Here is a 20434-nt window from a genome sequence, read left to right as displayed (position 1 = left end):
TTGAATAATATTAATGAAACAGACAGCCTGTATATTCAGACAAAATATATTATAGTATATATTCAGAGACAGAGTTGGAATGATGCGCTTTAAAACGATCCTGCACTTGTGCTGAGAGGAAGAGACAGTTGTCCAGAAGAAGACAGAAGCCCCACACAGCGCGATGATCCCGGCAAATTGCAGAGAAGTTGCCAGAACGCCTTCTGTGTGAACGCAAACACGACCCGGGATTTATGCCGGCATCGATGCCGGGTCGGGACCTAGTAACATTGCCGTGTTCAGTCCCGGAACGCGCGCTGTGTGAACAAAAGCCGTAATAATGCCGTGTCGTAGTGATGGCGCTGAAGCCGGGATCGTTCGCCAGCTGTGAAACGGTACGTAATGCGCAAGTTTATGATCAAATCAGAGAAAAAAAAAAGAAAAAAAAAAAGAACCAACCCGGTCACAAGCGTGGTTCTCGAGAGAGAGAAAATCGCAGCTCATAAGCAAACTTAAGACGCTGTTGAGACATTACAAGTCACATCGATGTCACGTGTCTTAAAGGGACAATGTGTAGTTTTTTAGGTATTTTATTATCTAAAATCAATATTTTTATTCATAAATATGTCCTCAATGGTGTACAAATACCTCTGCTAATTATCGGACTTATCCTTGTAAACGAAGAATTTATTATCTTTATATACATGGGACGGGTAGGTCCACGGAGGCTTCCATGTAGTTCCGCCATCTTGAAAAACTATAATAGCAGAGAGGGACAAAAAGTACTAGGCCAACGCGTTTCCACAACACGTTTTCGTTCAGAGCCAGCGTCACGTGACTGAAGCCAGCAGAAGCGGAGGAGCAGAGCAGTGAGAGGCGCTTGTCACTGCCCCGGCAAGTTTAAAAGGCTGCACTGCACGGTTATTTATAATGGAGGACCATACATATGCTGAGTCACAGGATAAGGAGTCCTCGTCGTCGAAAAAGTCCAAAATAGACCGTAAAAGGAAACGTGACCGGAGATTACAAAAAACAAGGGTTAATGTCGGGATAGCTAATGCAGGAGAAAGCTTTCAAAAGAGACGCTGAAGTTGCATAGACAGTATATAAACGTGAAGTTTCCTGCTTTCTTCTCGACAGGTAAGTCAATGTTACGGTCTTAATTACAAGCTTTTTTTCATTGCTTGGTTGTGTACTTTATTATATAGACAGTAGAACATTTATAGTTAAAAGTTAAACAGGCTCTTTGATGAATAGCAGCTATTGAGTAAAGTAGAGAAGGCCCTAAAAACAAGGTTGTAAGTTTTGTTTGTTCATAACTGTAACATTCGTTTGTTCGTTGTGTCAAGTTGCAGTTTGTTTGAAATAACAAACCAGTTCACCCGAAACTCGATGAAGTGCTATTATAAGACATCCTGTCATAGCTTTTTGGTACATAATGGCTACCGTAGATGCAACACGCATTTGAAAAAGCGAGGCGCTGGAGAGCACTATTTGTTTGAATGCAAAATACAATTTCACCACTAGATGGGAGAAAATCCTACACAATGTCCCTTTAATGGGATTTTTCCGGCTTGTGTGTGAACGCACTCTCTGATTCCGGAAAATCACTGGCAGTGTGAATGAACCAAAATCAAACGAACCCGGGTCAAATCCTGGGTCCTGGGTATTGACCCCGGGTGTCACTCCGTGTATTTTCCGGAATCTCTGAGTGACATTTCATGGACAAAGGAAAGATCCTCCTCTCAGAAAACGCACAAATTAAGATACTTTTAAATGATTAATTGCTATTTAGAGCATTGTGATCGCTAGTCGAGAGCTTAATGAACTAATTTTTGTGAAAAACTAAATGTTTGACTTGTTTTGTCTGTAGCTCGTAATTAGCCCGTGCGCAGTCGCATTCAGCACGGGACACGACATTTCCAGAAAGTGTTATTTTACTTTTGGTTATTCAATTTTTCTACCTGAATACGGTTCTCTTGTATTTATCTACGCTTTTAATTTGTTTGTTTATTATTTTCCATGCACATTCACTCTCCTACAAAATCACCCCAATCGTTCTAGAATCATTAATTCTAGGGCTGCACGATATTGAAGAAAATGCGATATGCGATAACTCATTAAATAATGCGATACAATAATGCTCAAAGTGTGTAAAATAAACTTAAATTATCCTACATATGCGTTTCACATTCTTTTTGTGACGAGAAAACATCCCCACAACTTCTGAAAGTGAACATCAGTGTTTTCAACAGAAAATGAATAATCAAAATGTAAAAATAAACACTGCTTAGTTTTCACTGAATGAATTAAATATATACAGATTTTTATTAAAGCTACATAAGTTATTCAGCCAAGAGCAGCGAGTGATTTTCTCTTTGTCTTTTGTTCATGACCCCAGTTATTGCAAGCTTTTGCGATATGCATAACGCGATATATACTTCTGCGATATATTCGATATATTATGCAGCCCTAATTCATTCTTTCTGAATAGAGCTATTAAAGTCATCTAGTGAATTAGTATTCATATAGCAAATACATATCACCAAGAAAAAATAAATATATATATATTGCAAAATATTGTATTTTCTAATATCTTGCAGCCCTGAATGTGGGAAAGTTTTTGCACAAGAATCTGAGAAAATTGTGGGTTTTTGTCAGACTTTATGGTGTGCAAGCAGACACAATCTGGCAGGAAATCTGTGCACTGCACAAGGCTGTGGAGGAAGAGCACATAAAGGTGAGGACATATGCAGAACATAAAACACAACAGATAAACAACCTCAACACCAAGAGAAAGCAGACTCAAGAAGAGAGACTGAGTGAATGAGGATTTTCAAAACGGCCGCAAAGACAGTGGTGGAGAGATTACCATCAGCGCACACAAAGCTTCCATTGTACAGCTCGAGGCCAGACACAAACCCCTGCTCCTGTGTCCAGCAGCACAGACCCAGCTCAGCGAGACACCACTGACGCTTCAACACTACACCGGCTTGAAGATTAGATTTGAGAGCAAACATGCGTCTAACCGACGTGTGCCTGCAGTTCCCAGGACACGTCACAGCAAATATTCACTAGTAGAAACTAGTCGCTTTGAAAGGATGCTTAGAAAATTTCTATTTAATAGCCTATAATTGCATGCTTTTATTTGTAATCATGTTTACAGATACACACACACGTTTAAAAATGTGTATAAGCATGCACACACACACATAGATATAATGTGTGTATATATATATTTCTTGCTGTATACATTGTATGTGTATATGTATTATACATATGTGCGTACGTACGTATGTACTATATATACGCATGTATGTATGTATGTATATGTATGCGCATACATGGATTCATGTATGAATATGTATGTGTATATGTATATATAATACATGTATACATGCATATATTTCTTTTCTTTCCAAAACATGATAGCTTCTATGGCTTGGCTTACTTATAACTAAACCTAGTTATGCACAAATATTTTGAATAAGGCGATTATAAGGGCGATTTTATTTTTCACGATATTGATTCACAAACTTGCAATTAGTTTCAATTCAATATATGGATATATAACATGGATATATATCAGGTACACACACACACGGCACACACACTAAAACAGATATTCTGTTAGAAACTGAAGTATAACATTACAGTAGGATTTGCTGGTGTCCTGTTGACAGCTCTGATATCACACACACACACACACACACACACTACAGGATCAGAACCTCCACTGTGGATCAGGAGACCGTCCTGAAGTGTGTTTCTGAGGGGTCCAGGAGGTCTTCAGTTGTGCTAAACATGTGCGCTAGTCTGGACAGGAACATGATGAGCTAATCTTTCGATCTCCTCCGTTTCTCTTTGTCTAGCTTATCTCCCGACACTACGCCTCACATTCCAGTGTCGCAAACACTTCCCTCACCAACATCTCAAATCCTCTGAATGCAAAAGATGTCCTTAAAGTCGGCATGGAATGAAAACTCACTCTTTCTATTTTCTAAATGCGTGTTGCTGATCTTACCGTAAGTGATTCATCAGTGCATACATTTAATTTTGCATTTTTAAACTCATAATTTTTTTTATTAAAATATCATAACTTGATCTTCCAGTGAAACGACAGACTTGGTTCTTACGATCGACTGCAAGCTCGCACTCTGATCTGCCTCCGTCCAATCAACAACCGGCGAATAGGACCAAGTCCACGGCCTACATTTTGTTCTTTTTCAAAAATACATTTAACTCGGATAGGGAAGAAAAGATCAGCTGCTACTTCCATTACACTTGATATCGCTAGATATATTTCAATCTCATGAAAACATCCAATTCACACCAATATAAAAAAGCAAAAACATTTTGTATACAAAAATGTAAGCCGTTTGTAAAAGCTAGAAAACTTTTGCTCACATTATATGTAGGTCTTTATATAGATATAATTATAGAAATTAATAACAGATGTAATTACATGCAGGTTTTTTTTTTTTAAATACAAGTACGATTTAAAAACATGTACGTACACAATAAGTGCATTGTATCAAAATTATTAATTTAAATGTAGATAAAGACACTTAATATTAAGTGAGACCCAATTTTTGTTTTATTTCTTACAAAAATACACTTCTATTTGTGGAGGAGTTTTGTGACTAAAATAATTATATATATTTGTACAGAATTTATTAAATGTAATGAGAATCTAATGACAATAACTTACTGTGAAATAAAAAAGCCATGATATAAAACTTTACAACTCAAATAACAAATTCAACTAAATTACAGATTATTTAACAAATATTAATTTTACGATAAAAAATAAATAAATTATCATCACAGTTATAAGGATTATGGGGTGGGATGTTTTTAATTTCAGTGAAAACAATGCAAAATAAATCTTTATGCTCCGTTAACTTTATGCACAGAATTTCTTCTTTCTTTCATTGAACTCTAAATAAAACCCGTACACGTTCTCTACAAGTTTCACCGCATTTATGCTCAACTTAATGGATTTGACGATAAACCGAACACAGTGTTGCCAATCAAACTTTTTATGATCTACGCAAACAAGTACGTCGAAGAGAAAACTGGTCTCGGCTTAAAAGATTACCTTACTTTCTTTGACGTCGGTCAATGCAAAAACAATCGTTTCACAACAGAAATGTGAAGTACAAGACACGTACTCTACCTGTGAAGTAACTGACTGAAGGTGTGTGGTTCTAGGAGCTAGTGAGCAGCTGAACGCAGGAGGTTTCTCAAACGAACACAGTTATTTCAGGCTTCTAACTGCAATACTGTATCTTCCTGTGTATCGAAGCACTAAACATTGTTGTGGTCAAAAACAAGACTCCTCAGGAAATGACAACGAATTTGGCCTACATGCTGAACCACACAGATTACTCAATTAGAAACAGATATATACGGACCTCTTTATAAGCAGAAGTGAGCTCAAATATCTGTTAGCAAACTGTTTTGTTCCTCACACGACAGTGAAAACTAAAACTGTGCCATACTGACTCACTCTCATTAGATTTTAACCACCCTTGTATGCAACCAAAGTTATTGCCAGATTTAATTGAGAGATTTTCAATGTATAATAACATAAATGTGTGTCTGTCCCTCACACAAAGCCATCACATTGCTTCAGAAAACATTGAACAAGTCACATGGGCCACATTTAGGGTGCATTTCTGGACCTTGACAATCTTTTCTTGAATTAAAAACTTGAATAATTTCTTGCAGATTCAATGCACACGCCATGTGGGTTTTAGGGCGTTTTTCCACTGGGTTCGTTTGCTGCGGTCCGAACCCGAGTGCGCTAGTTCCCGGCGCCCCCCGCAGCGTTGGTCTGGTTTCACACTCAATTAGTTGTATCGAACCCAGGTGCGTTTGCAGTGATCTTACGTCATCGCAAACGCAATCAAACAATGATATCGACAGTGATACGCATGCGCGGGATACTATACTTCCTGAACAAGCACGCACCCGAGTCCGTGTTGCTTGCACATTAACGCGAACCGCACCACGGTTCGGGAGCAACCGAGCTCAGACCACCTCCTCCAGCTAGTCTCGGGTTCGGTACTCTAGTGCGCACCCGGGTCCGATGACAGCGTTCACATTAACGATTTTTCATGCGAACCGTGCCCCGGTCCGCACTAAACTGCCAGTGTGAAAGCGCCCTTAAGCAACACGCGAACAAGTAAATTTGGAGTAGAGCAGAAGTTGCGGCTTTACCTAAAGTGTCTTTGAGGTTCTTGACGATTGAGGCTTTCCTGGCACTGTTCTTCCGCTCGACGTAGTTGGAAGGCACGAAGCCCGTCTTGTTGGTGGCGTTTCGTACGCGCCACCAGGACTTGGAGTCGTCCAGGAGCCAGAGACGCTCGTTCTTCTTGATGTCCAGCTCCTGGTCCTGCTGGGCCATGTAATCAAACTTGGCGATGACAATCACCTCTTCCGTCATCTTGGCTTTGTTTCAACACTGAGGAAAGATGATAATTGAATTGAGGTTACATAGTGGAAGAAGGCTTTATTTAGCAAGTGAAAACAATGATGAAAATGCTCTGGTATTTAAGAATAGGTTTAAGTCAAGTCAAGTCACCTTTATTTATACAGCGCTTTCTACAATACAGATCGTTTTACAGTGATAATGATTAAAATAATGCAACAGAGTTTGTTTCTGCTGTACAGCAGATCTAGAAGAATTAGATCTAGAAGAAGTTCAGTGATGGTTCATTTTGGTTGTAAAAAAGTTATTAATTTAGTTTATTTATATATACAGCCGCTTTGGAGAAAACAGTGATGTCATCGTCCAGCTCAGTCCTCATATAATGGTGTCATTGCAGCCAAAAGCGAAAATCTCTTCCAAAGTCCCATTTCAAGGTCAGCTTGCTCTCTGGAAAACCAACACAAAGACTTCAACCGAACTCCGACCTAACAAACAATGACATTTGCCAGGAACAATCTGGAGTTAAAATGGAAGTTGTAGAGATCCTGTTGTTCACTTGGATGACTAAGCTTGAAGTGATGGATCTAAAATGACAATTCTGCATTACAACAACAACAACAGCAGCGAACTGAAGACCAATCAGTGCATGAAGACCTTTGAGCCTAAAGGACATGACCAGGTATAGCGTTCTCAAGAACACAGTGTTTCTGATTGGCCTACAGGGCTCAGGACAGCAAACCTGGCTGTCAGAACAGATCAACATCATTGTTCACCTTCTCATGAACATCTCTAGGCCACAACATAGGTGACCTACTTTCTAAAGGTCTTTGGACTCATGTTTTCATTACATTAAACGAATCCTGTCCAGCGTTGCCCTAAACTAAGACATGAACATTGAGTATACTCAAAAGCATATAAATTAATAGATACATAAAATATTCGAAAAGCTTGGAAACACAGTGACCACATGATCTATTTGGCTTTACACTACAAAAAGAGTCTAGCATCATGTGTCGCGTCGCGCCACAACAGCTCGAGGCTGTCTACACTGGACTCGACATATCAACCGTCGCAAATCTATATGTTCTTCATGTCGCGAGCACTTGGGTTACGTCAGAAATTGAACAGGGGATCGATTTATCAATCAATCAATCAAATTTATTTATATAGCACACACGTTGGCCAAAGTGCTTTACATACAGCCCAGCACATACAATCTAAGATTATAAAACAATTACAAAAATTTCTTACAATCAAATGCAAGAGAGAAGAGATGAGTCTTTAAATGAGATTTAAACGCATCAAGGGTGGCACGAGATCTAACATGGAGGGGTAAACTAGGGCTTTGACTTTTGCCCAAAAATCATATTCGAAGTTTGTTTGTTTATTAATATTCAAATATATTCAAATATTTATTAATAATATTTTGACCATTAAAATGCCTTCAGTAAGACCTATACACGGGTTTCTTGTATACAAACAATACCGGATGCGCGCGCATCCAGGAGGCAAAAAAACGCTATCTGTTATGCCGAGTTCTGTAATAAAAGAATAAAATAACATTGTAATTAACGTAGATTTCGCATTGTTTGTAATTTTTTGTTGACTCAATAATAAACTGCAATTTCAGAGTTGGATCTGTTTGTTTGTGTTTCATATTAATATAACATTATGTAAAAAGTCCAACTGTTTACGAATCAAAATCCGGACATACTGTGATGCATGTATGAATTATCATGTTAGACTAAGTTAGTAATGTAATAGTCAATGTTAGCAGTGCAGCATCTATAGAGCCCGAATTTGCTTTTATATAAGTTAACCTTGTTTACGTTACTTTACGACCTGCAACATTTCATGACTTCACACATATAACGTTACTTACTGTAAATCAAAGATTTGACGATGGATTATGTGCTGTCATGAGCACATACTAGAGTTTATCTGCTCAACCAGTTATGAACAGTGAAGAAAATACATGTTTATTTTTTCAAACAGCTATTTAGATCACAAATTTGACATTTAGTATACCAAGTGTGTAGTATACTACAAGAAAACATTCAAATAAATGCTGTTCTTTTGAATTTTCTATTCATCAAAGAATCCTAAATAAAATATGTCACAAAAATAAGCAGGACAACTGTTTTCAACATTAATAATTATCAGAAATGTTTCTTGAGCATCAAATCATCATATTAGAATGATTTGTGAAGGATCATGTGACACTGAAGACTGGAGTAATGATGCTGAAAATTCAGCTTTAATAAATTACACGTTTTCTTTTTGAATGCATTTTAAAATATATGTTCCAATAATATTTCATAATATTCCTGTTTTACAGAATTTTTGAGCACAAGAGACTGCTTTCAAAAACATAAAAATCTTACCAACCCCAAACTTTTGAACAGTAGTGTATACATGGATTTCGAATAAAATAATTATATATATCAGGCCATACAATTGCTGGCCACTTGTCATCCACAATCCAAAGATCGTCATGTATTGCGTAGGGATCCGGCAAGATCTCACCATTGCTGAGAGTAAGTTTTTTAATATTATCGCCACGTTATATGTGTGAAGTCATGAAATGTTGCAGGTCGTAAAGTAACGTAAACAGGTTAACTTATATAAAAGCAAATTCGGGCTCTATAGATGCTGCACTGCTAACATTGGCTGTTACATTACTAACTTAGTCTAACATGATAATTAGCATTTTGACTTAGCGACAACACCACCACTATGCTACTAGCCTACTCTAAACCCTTTAACGTTACTCTGGTACGAAGACCGCGGGTCTTTTCTGCCTCCTGGTTGCGTGCGCATGCAGTGATGACGTCGCCGAGAAATCCATGTATACTGGTATCAAACTTAAGTTGTATATGTTCTGTCCACCAGAGGGCAGTGTATCAGTCAATGTCAATAGGCAGGCAATGATGTTTTCAGACGAAAAACACGCTGTCACGACTGTTTTTAATTTTTATTAAAAAATAGACTTTGTCCTTACTCGTGATTTTCCCCTGTTTCTTTGGTAACCCAAAGTAGCGCCACACGTTGCTTTTCAAATTGTCAGGAGTGTAGATTTCGAACTCCTCGTCAGGTATGGTTGTTGTAGGCGTTGGCGCAGCCATTGTTTTGGTATACAAAATAGGCACTAACCAGGACGCTAACGTCACCTACCAGAGCCCAGATGACCAATAATAGCCTTGCTAATGAGCTCGTGATCCTCAACTTCACCAGGCATGAAAAAGCCTTGGATTCTGAATTGAAAACAACGTTTACAAGCAAACACATTTATGAAAAATGATGCCCATAACAGGTTCGAATATTAAAGGATGCCTAATATTCGTTCGAATATCATAATTTTTTTTAAATATTTGAATTATATTCCAATAACGAAGTTCGGAGTCAAAGCCCTAGGGTAAACTTCTCCATAAACAAGGAGCTGACACAGAGAAGGCCCTGTCTCCTTTTGGTTTTAGTCGAGACTTAAGAATGGTTAGCTGAAACCTTCGTACAGATCTTAAAGGCCTAGAGGACGTATGTTGCTGAAGAAGTTCACTAATGTAACACTAATGGTGGGGAAAAAAATCGATTCTGTTCAGTATCGCGATATTTTGCGCACGCAATTATATCGATATAGTAGCGCAAAGTATTGCAATATTTCATTATAAAATTGTCTGTTTTACTTTCGGGTTTTCTCCATTGGTTTTCTCGAAGTTTACTCTGATAATTTACATTTCGCGTATTACATCCACAAGGTGGCGCTTGTTGCGGTGCTTTGTTGTCGTGCATTCAACAGCAAATTCAAATGAAAATGGCTTCACCATCACAACTGGTTGTCAACGACGCTCCGTCTTCTTTCAAATCGAAAGTGTGGGCATGTTGACCAACTCCTTTTTCTAAACAAAAACGCCAATATTCCCAAATGAATTTTGGTTGATGACCTTGCAGCCAACAGGACTGGACTCTAGCAGTACACATTTGTGCTTATTTTTCTCAAGTTACTCTTATTTGTGATTATTTTCAGGTTTATGTTACTCTATTATGTCTGCTTTATATACTTTAAGTTTTTGCACTACCCTCCTAAGTTTTTGCACTTCAGTTAATGTGTAGAAGATAATGTTCACAGAATTAAATGTGACATTTGAAGTGAGTTGGAGCAGTCTTATTTTCCTAATTTTTTGTAATGCCTTTGAATGATATGGAGGACATGAATCGCAATATAATCACAGAATCGAATCGCAACACTTGCTTTATCGCAATATGTTAAGAATCGCAATAAAATCGTGGCCCAAATATCGCAATACTATCGAATCATCACATTTTTGCCAATTCCCACCCCTAGTAACTTGGTGCCATCCCATTTAAGCCCTTAAAAAAAAATAACATCTTATACTTAATCCTAAATTTGACTGGAAGCCAATGAAGGGATGCTAGTACAGTTGTTATACTCGCATATTTCCTAGTCCCAGTTAAAAGCGCAGCAGCAGCATTGTGAACCAACTGCAGACGTGAAAGTGATGCATGAGAAATACCATAGTACAATGAATTACAATAGTCCAATCTGGATGTAATAAAAGCATGCATAACTTCCAAATCATTAAAAGACAAAAAAGGTTTCAATTTCGCTATCTTCCTTAATTGGAAGAAGCCGCCTCTAAACACTGAATTTATATGCTTATCAAATTTTAACTCGGCATCAAAAAGAACTCCAGGACTCCTAGCTTGATATGTAACTTTGATTTAAAAAGGCCTAATTGATTAACTCAGGTTTACTGTCTGGGATCGTGTCGCATTGCGTCACTTCCAGTGTAGACAGCGTCTCTGATTATAATGCGGTCTATTTGCTTTTGTCGCATCGCACCGCTTGTGATCTTACATCAGCGTGATAAACATTACCTAAAATGACAGAAACCATATTTGGAAAACATTTATTTGAAGTGTAATTTGATTGTTTAGCTTGGATCACGTCCCATTTGTTTACATGGAGAGGGTGGGATTTGTGAGCTATACTGCATCCAGCCACCAGGGGGCGATCAAGAAGATCTGACAAACACAACACAATTATGCCAATAGATTGCATGTGATCTTCTGTAGATGAATAGAGGCAGTGTTTACTTGATGATGTTTATATTGTAATGTGTTGTGGATGGTTGCAAGAGTGCATTTGGTTACACTTTATTTTAAGGTGTCATTGTTACAGTGTATTTATATATTTAAGTACTGAGTAATTAAAATTAATTACATGTACTTACTATAGGGTTAGGTTTTGGTTGAGGGTTAATTGCATATAATTATGCATAATTTACTGTTATTACTACGGTAGGTACATGTAACATATGCAACAATGACACTGTAAAATAAAGTGTTACCGTGAATTTTCCCCCCCCTCATCTTCTTAAATGAGCAGCCGGAAAGAGCAAAGACATTTCAAAATAAGAGTCCCTGTGTACTTAAGCTTAAACTTGGTTATTTTTGGTATTCTGATTATTACACAAACTTAGCAACTATCCACCAATCTCTCAAGTGTTGCCGAGCTAATTAAATCAAAGTTTGTCTTGCCAAAGTTTCCATTTGGTACATAAAATGTTCAACCAAATGCTAAACATAAAACATCATGTATAAATGTTGTTAGTTGAAATGCTTACCTGTGCTGCATTAAAGCTGTGGATATCTTAGTAGAGATGCTCGAAGGCAGACCTAGAAAAGAAAGAAAATCGTAAGTTTAACAAAAACTGCATGTTCTCAAAAGACAAAAAACGAGAAAGGAAACCACTAGTGGAAACAGACTGTAATGACTTTGAAAAAAAAAAAAGTCAATGCGTTACATCTCCCGTCCGAAGCATCTGGCATGAACGCTGGCGACGGCGTTGTTGGGAACACCCTCAGATGTACGCAGGGAATGTGCCTCTGTTTACTCGCCAAAGACAATCATCTCTCCAGCGATTGTGTGCCATTTGGCTAAATAAATAACTGATGATGAAGATGACCATTGTTTTAGGGCTTCAATTCGACGACTGCCAGAAGACAGTTTATAGTCAAATGATCTCCATGCAGTCAGAGCAAGAGATCACTTCCTCTAGAATGATGGCCAGCGATTGTCTATTGTCCAAGGGTGAGTCAGGAAAATAGTGGGGGAAAAGGCAGATCCAAAAGTAGGGCACAAACAGCAAAAGCAGGATATGCCGTTTCATTTGAAATGCATCACCGGATACCAAGCGTGTGGTGTAAAAAAAAAAAAAAAAAAGGGAAAACTGTGCTTTCCACCTATAATCCCAACATCATACCTGACAAACTGAAAGCTGACTTCAGTAAAATAATCAGAAATACACCAAAAAAGTGACCCTGCCGGTAGATATCGTCTTAATCCTGTGATCATCAATTGGCCGATCCCGCCTAAATCCAGGGGTTATCTTTTTTTAACTGCAGAATACATGAAAATCACACTACTCCAATGAATGACCCCTGGAAGTGATGGCTGGGTGATATGGCCTTTTGAATCGAGCAAAATTATTTCATAAAAATAAGGTCAAATAAGCGACGTCAAAATAAAAGTCCTGCCTCCGCAACATTGCCCAAACAGAGAAAAACAACAGCCAATGCTGATCATTTAAAAATGCCAATATATCGGCCTTTGAGATATATCGATCGACACTAAAGGGTTAATTATTGGCAACTGTAAATATCCGTAGCCTCACAAATTCATGCATGCTAGAATTCAGATTATGCAAAGTTTGATTTAAAAGTATATATTAAATGTTTATGATTTGTAAGGTATTTCCAAGAGTCATACAGTTAGAGATGCAGAGGACAAACACTGATAAAGTAAAACGTCTCACTCAAACATGTGCTCGCAGTCTCTCAGCCCAGTGCTATTTTAACAAGAGATGTATTTACATATTATTTACATTTACAGTTTGACCTTTAATAACTGCACCACATGTTGTTGTTTAATCAGTGGTTTGTATTACAAGATGGAAAACAAATCATACAACTATAGGCTATAATGCCACACTATAAGAGACACTGTCATTTTTATTTAACTTTCAGACCACTGCGAAAGTGGAATTATAATTATATTATGTGGATTATATTAATAATTTTAAGTGTTCTAGTTTACAAGTGGATTTGATAAGAGTCATTTCTAAACAAATTTTCTCACGCAAGGTTTCGGTACAGAGAAACACACTACAATCCAACGACGAGACACAGACATCTCACGTTCATCTCACACATGCATGATTAACTCCGCTGCACAGTAATCTAGATGTATGTTATGGGCTCTATCATGTGGTATTAGGAACTTCAAACCTCTCGCAGCTTCACTAATTAGACGAGTGAACGCTGGGAGGTAAAGTTAACAACAGTGCAGAGACAGTCTGGCAGACGAAGCCGGTTCACTCCCTCCGCATAGCTGGAGTTCAGCGAGTGAAGGCCAATCACACGCCACACGCTCATCTAACATCGTTCTCCTCGTGTGTCCTGCATCGGTCGTCTTCTTTACCTCCTCGTGTTACTGCTGAAAAATAAGGAACTCAATACTAGGGTCTATGTTTTTTTTTAGTTTTTTTTTTTTAAGAAATCAACTTTTATTCAGCAAGGACACATTAAACTGATCAAAAGTGACAGTAAAGACATTTATACTGTTAGCAGCGCAACTGTTCTCAACATTGAAAATTATCAGAAATGTTTCTTGAGCAGAGAATCATCATGATAACTGAAGGATCAGGCCGAAAATTCAGCTTTGCATCACAGGAATAAATTACATATTACAATCTATTCTAATAGACAACAGTTCATTTCAATTGTCATAATATTTCACAATATTACTGGTTTTACTGCATTTTTTATCACAAATGCAGTCTTGGTGAGCAGAAGTGGCTTCTTTTAAAAAACATTGCATATCAACTCCAAATTTTGGAACAATACTGCATAATATAATATAATGTAATGCAATATAATGTAATATAATGTAATATAATGTAATAAAATGTAATATAATTTAATATAATTTAAATTAATATAATTTAACAATTTATTATATTATATTATATTGCACTAATTTTATAATAATATATTATAATGCATTAATTTGATAACAATATATTATAATGCATTAATTTTATAATATAATATAATATAATATAATATAATATAATATAATATAATATAATATAATATAATATAATATAATATAATATAATATAATATAATATAATGCATTCATTTTCTGTACTCTACCAAATCGTAGAAAAATTGACAGAACTAGAAATGCTTTGTCACTTTGCCAGACAAAAACTGAAGGGTGTGTGTGTTCACACTTGGCATGTTTGATTGGATTAAAACGAACTCTGGTGCGATTGCTCTGTTAGAGCGGTTCATTTGAATAATTGTGAATGAAACATGTGAACCATTTGCCAATTTAAATATTTGGTGGCACCGAACACGCTCGCTGAGAAGATGAGTCTCGGTCCGCATGAACTCTGGTGCGTGTAAATCAACCGAAAACAGGATGAGTCACCAAACGCGACCCTAAACATGACAGAATGCTCTCTGCACACTAAAAATGAACACCGTCTGCGTTAATCACTACAAAAGTCACAGAAGTGCAGCGCCTTAATGCTGCCGTCTGACAGAACAAACACATTAGCTTCGAGAAACCTCCAACCGTCTGCATCTGTGCTCTTCAAGCTTCTGCTGGTTACAGAGATGCACTTCACAGAAGAGACCGTGCTAGCACAACAAAACATCTGCATCTGGCCTCGTGTCACACGATTGAGGTCAGGAGAGCTGAAGTGAGCCTGATCCTCCCTCTCTCCATCTGGCTCTCAGCCCTGAACTCCACCGTCCCAGAAACCTTTTCACTCACTGAGTTGGCACAGATGCGTTGGGTTCGTCACACAGGTTCATTTACAGCATGTGTGTGAGTTTTACAAACCCAAATGCTATGTTCTTAGGGCACACTGAACAACTAGTCATGAGATAAAGAAGCATGTTTATAGTAATAAGAATATTGCGTGTTGGAGATACAGATGTAAGCAGTAAGAGGCACTAAAGGGGAACTTTCCTACTATTATTTGTACAGTACACCTATAGTCTATTCGGGACATTATGAAAAAAACAACAACAAAAAACAGGATCACGATAATTGTTTCCATATTGATCAATATACATCATATAATTTAATAATGCTGCCCACTTAAAGAGTATCCTGACAATGACTGAAGCCTGGAGAAACCAGAGATTATCAATATCAACTTTATCATGATCTATGACAGGGAACTACACTGCGACCAAAATGGTTGCATATGCGACCTTTTGAAATGCCATTGCGACCCTAATTTTTAATGGGTCGGAAATGTATCACTGATTATTTTTGTACCTACCTTATGTTTTAGGTAATATGCTATGATTTACTATGAGCATTTATTAAAACAGAAATGTGTATTTTAAGAATACATTTTATAACGTGCTCTGAGCATTCAACACATCAAGTTGGCTTCAGGGGTGTATACACGTATTCGTATTGAACCGTTCGGTACGCATTTTTAAACCGAACGAACCGTTGGACCATTTTTCCTGCCGACCAAAATTTTGTTATTTCAAATGTAGGCGCGTTGCGCGTGGCAAGCGCGCTCATAATGTAAGAGACGCCGGCGCCACCAGAACATTGCCCAACATCAAATGGCAAACGTAATGCAAGCGGAACGAAACTGCTCGTTATTGTGTGGTTGAAGGACAGTTTATCAGTTTGGACCAGTGCAGCGCGAGCCGATCGGGATCATGCGACACGGTTACTACACAGCGCTAATAAGAGATCCAGTAAAGAAAGCATTTGAATTCGCCACAGAAGTAATAACATCGCTGCGAGATCTAGTGAGAAACATTTACATTTCTCCGTTATTAACGGATCAAACAGCGCTGACGTGGAAACCAGGAAGAAACATCGTGCCATGAATGAACTATCCAGTGTCCACAGATCAGCAACATTCACCATGGATTTACTGTAGTAACACTAACTGCAACCATGGAAGTTTGGCAGGAATAGTAGGCTAGGCTATAATGCCTCCAAGTAACATTATGTTGGTTTTATTTTGATATGAATACAATTGCTGCCCTCAAATGTTAATCTGAACTAAAATAAACCTGTTTATAACTACTACAATATTACATTTCATGTTTTCCAAGGAGCTGTTTTGTTTTATATGCTCCTAAGAAGAGTCAATTACAGCTCTAGAATTGCTCAAAGTAAAAAAAAAATATCATACTTTATGATGTTAGTTTTAATAAAAAAAAAAATTTGTTTAATTTAATCGAGGAAATTTCTCTGGCATTTATTTCTTTTTGCTGCGTACCGAACCGAACCGTGACACAAGTGTATCGTATCGAACCGTGAATTTTGTGAACCGTTGCATCCCTTAATGATGAGGCTGAGAAGGATTCGTCAGGAAAAGCACACGCGGGAAAAACGATACGGACATATGAATTTCGACACCAGTGGCTCGAAGAATACCAGTGGTTAAGGTACCAAGACGGAGCAATGCACTGTGTGTACTGTAAATTCTGTGGGCCTTCAATTGCAGGACTGTCCAAATTTGTAACTGCGTAAAACAATTCAAACACGAATCATTGAAGCTTCACAATGACAGTATGAAGCACGCGAAGTGTAGAGACAGGTACATATCCCGTGACACAGCAGCACTTACTATAAATAATTTGTGCGACCAAATCATGTTTTGCGCCAGTAACTGAAAAAGTTAGTAGCGCAAGTGCCACCAGTGGAAAAGGTTAGTGTAGATCCCTGTATGATATAATAAAATATGATATAGTTTATTGCCCAGCCCTGGATTTGACTAATACTTTCTCATCAAAACCCATAAAAAAAAAAATGTCTTCGTTTTTTTGTTTTAATTTATGGTCTAAGTAGCAATGATTGAACCAACTGGACTTCACCATTAAACTGCTGTAAATAATTTTATATCTAGGGATGCAACAATATTAAAATCTGATAATTATTTTCATTCAATGGCTGTTAACCAATGAATGCATCATTCAATCAAAATTGACCCTATTTACTTTGTCACCACACATTATTAGTCTTGAGGTGGACAATTAATCTGAGCAAGTTAATATTTAGTCAAAATCTGAAAGTTTGCTTCCCCTCTGGAACGCCGTTCCTTCCCTGAATGTTCTTCTTCCAACATTATATTCAATTACTAGTGTTTTTAAAAGTCAACGACATTAGGTGTGAGTAAGATTTTTACATTACAGCTAATAAGCAATATGATAATGCCAATATTCATTGGCAACAACAATTAAACAAAACTAAATTTCATGCATACTCTCACAAAAATTAAGCAAATGACAAAACATTGATAACTCCGTTTTGCATGTTTGTGACCTGACATGTAGACACCACTGTATCATGTGTGTCCAAGCATCCATGTTTGTGAATATATATATCCAGCTGTGAGGAACACACTGTGATGTCATATAAATCCAAGCTAAAGCAGTGAAAACTGGACCAACCTGGAGAAGTGTGCTCGCTTTAATTCCCATTACGAGCCCGAGGAGAGAATCTGACCACATCTTTTCAACATCCATCAACACTACACTAAAACTCAATAACCCTGATAAGATCGGGAGGAAACGCAGAGCCGGTCTAGACCATCTCACTCTCCTCATGACGTGCATCTGACATGGTTTACTGATGGTTAAATGAAAATAGTCACATGCAAATGTTATGACTAGGCCAAAACCCACAACATATCTATAGCATGTGTATAAATGGCACTGTTTTCCTGGGTCAAAAATAGCGGACGAACACAGTCATCCACACACACTTTACAAAGCAGCCTATAGCCATGTGAACAATAAATCCAAAATAAATGCAAAGAAACAGTTTGCAATATTTGCATACACTATTTATTTATGAAATATAAAAATAATCACTGGACAGATCATAAAGCAGAGTGCTTGGTGACTGTTTACATATGATTTTGCAGATTTATATAAACTAGTTCTGAGTGTCTGATTTGAAAAGTTGTGCACGAAATAAACAACAAAGTAACATTACATAGAAAAAGTGGCAGGTTTATTACTTTGCATTTACAGCTAAACTTAATGCACAAACCATTTGATGGTTTTAAAAATAGCGTGACATTTTTTTTTAAACTTTATTTAACAAAGAATTAATCGTCAAAACCCTTACTTTCGGTTAACAGTTAACCAGTCAATTATCATCCCTAATTCTGTTCCTTATTATTTTATGAACTGAAAATCTAGACCAGCTCCAAAACTTGAGAGCAATGTCCAATTTGTAAATGAAACGTTGAGACAATCATTTTCAACTAATCTTTTGAATCGGTCCACAAATCACACTGAGTCCTTTGTGAATTGAACTAATCCAATCGCAGCTATTTCCCAATATGTTATGTTAATTAGCCTGCTAATCTGTTACCTTAGCGACATGCTAACATTAAACGCTACTGGAATCAAAAGTAAATTTTACTTTACTACATTTAATAAAAGCATACCTTTCCTTATTTTGTGATCAACTTTTTATTGGTTTTATATAAAGGACTGTCCAGATTCTCACCATGAAACAACAAAAAACGTTCCTTATTATTTTGAGCTAATAAAAAAAACCCAGAACGCAAGAGCAATGTCTGATTTGTGAGCGAAACATTCTTTTGAGAATTATTTTCAAATAACCTGTTCGCACTGAAAGAATTGTGAATTGGAAAGCTCCAATCATAGCAGTTTTTAGCATTTTCAATGTTAATTCGAATACTGAGATGTAAACGTAACGACATCAAACGTTCCTGCATTGAAAAGCGAGTCGAGACTCTCGTGCAGAGCTTTACTTGTGTGGTAAAGAGATGCTAATCAGTCACTCACAAGGTCCCATGATGGTTAGAACGCCGACAGCAATACAGAAAGATCTATTTTATGGGAAAAGTGCTAATAAATAATTTGCCTGAGGATCAACCAAAAACTGGAAGATGTCCCACCTTATCCGAATACCACAGGATCATTAGGTGACGTTTTCCGGTCTTGGCGTTGACAACAACTGTGTGACATTATATCCTCTTCTTTACGTTCATGTTCCTGCTACGAATCAAAAAAAATAATGCTCATTGGTTAACAGGTAATCCTGGCTCTGCTCTTGTAACCCGCTGTAGGGTTCACCACTCCCCTGAAACCTGTTACTATAACCTGAGCACTGAAACAGAAGAGTGTGCACTGCAAACCTGAAACAAATGAGGTCTACAGATGTCTTAAGAAAGCTGCAACCATTGCGGGAGTCGAGCTAGACCGCACCTGAGAGATACTGCAGAAGTCTAAGAGTGCACAGCTTCCTCTCTCTCCATTGTGTCTAGATGAAGAGAGAGGGTGATCGAGTCGCTCACCACTTCCGCTGTAACGTCTCTGCCCGCCACCAGGGCCTGACAAGCACACAGCGACTGCAATCCAACAACAATCCAATGTTATCTTCCCTTCCCGTCTCCTGAGAACCTTCAGCTGATCGATTACTGAAGGCAGCATAGATGCATCCTTCACTGCCTTTGATATCCCACAATCCTGTGCGTTTCATTCGATGACAGCTGAGCTAGAAAAATAAAAATGGCGTCTAAAAGTTGCGGCTGGTCGTCAGTTTGTGTGTAAATGTACATTTTTGATCAAAGTTTTCCAATTATGGTATCATTTCTAGCGAGAAATCACTATAGTAGTCATTAAATATTCTCGTAGTTTTCACCGAAGCTCGCTCTATTTTGCTGAAGATCATTAACCCGTTTCGCTGCCTCAGAAGTCTGTCCGAAATCTGTTTCGTGAGCAAGCGCTGTGTGATGAGTGACAGGCTTGGACCACCTCAGAGATCTGAGAGGAGCTTTTATCAGAGACACTGGTGATCCGGAGAGAGGGGAGTGATGGGTAATGATGAATGGCAGAATTAATGAGGGTTAAATTACAGAGCGATGCCACTTTTCACGGCATGGAATGTACGTTTGTTTGCATCAA

General features: G+C 37.7%; 2 protein-coding genes and 1 long non-coding RNA gene across 4 annotated transcripts in view; 2 read left to right on the top strand and 1 right to left on the bottom strand.

Annotated features, from left to right (window-relative positions):
• The window catches only part of LOC309509619, a 404791-nt gene that overhangs the window by 305683 nt on the left and 78674 nt on the right, over positions 1–20434 (top strand). The gene's annotated exons all lie outside the window — the stretch shown is intronic.
• nck1b (NCK adaptor protein 1b) overlaps positions 1–20434 on the bottom strand; it is a 63918-nt gene that overhangs the window by 19327 nt on the left and 24157 nt on the right. The window contains exons 2-3 of one of the 2 annotated variants that reach the window (XM_082184378.1): positions 12061–12112; positions 6205–6448 (exon numbers count right to left, since the gene is read on the bottom strand). In XM_082184378.1, coding sequence (XP_082040504.1) covers positions 6205–6430 — 226 coding nt within the window. In that variant the 5' untranslated portion in view covers positions 6431–6448; positions 12061–12112. Of the gene's footprint in view, positions 1–5158; positions 5625–6204; positions 6449–12060; positions 12113–20434 lie in introns of those variants that run through there. The other variant, XM_082184381.1, reaches the window with a different exon arrangement.
• The window catches only part of LOC309509576 (uncharacterized protein), a 153249-nt gene that overhangs the window by 108821 nt on the left and 23994 nt on the right, over positions 1–20434 (top strand). The window lies entirely within an intron of this gene.

The sequence above is a fragment of the Leuciscus leuciscus genome, assembly GCF_965113295.1.
Source record: "Leuciscus leuciscus genome assembly, chromosome: 11".
Lineage (NCBI taxonomy): Eukaryota > Metazoa > Chordata > Actinopteri > Cypriniformes > Leuciscidae > Leuciscus > Leuciscus leuciscus.
The sequence above is the reverse complement of the archived record's forward strand: the minus strand, read 5'-3'. Positions and strand labels throughout refer to the sequence as shown.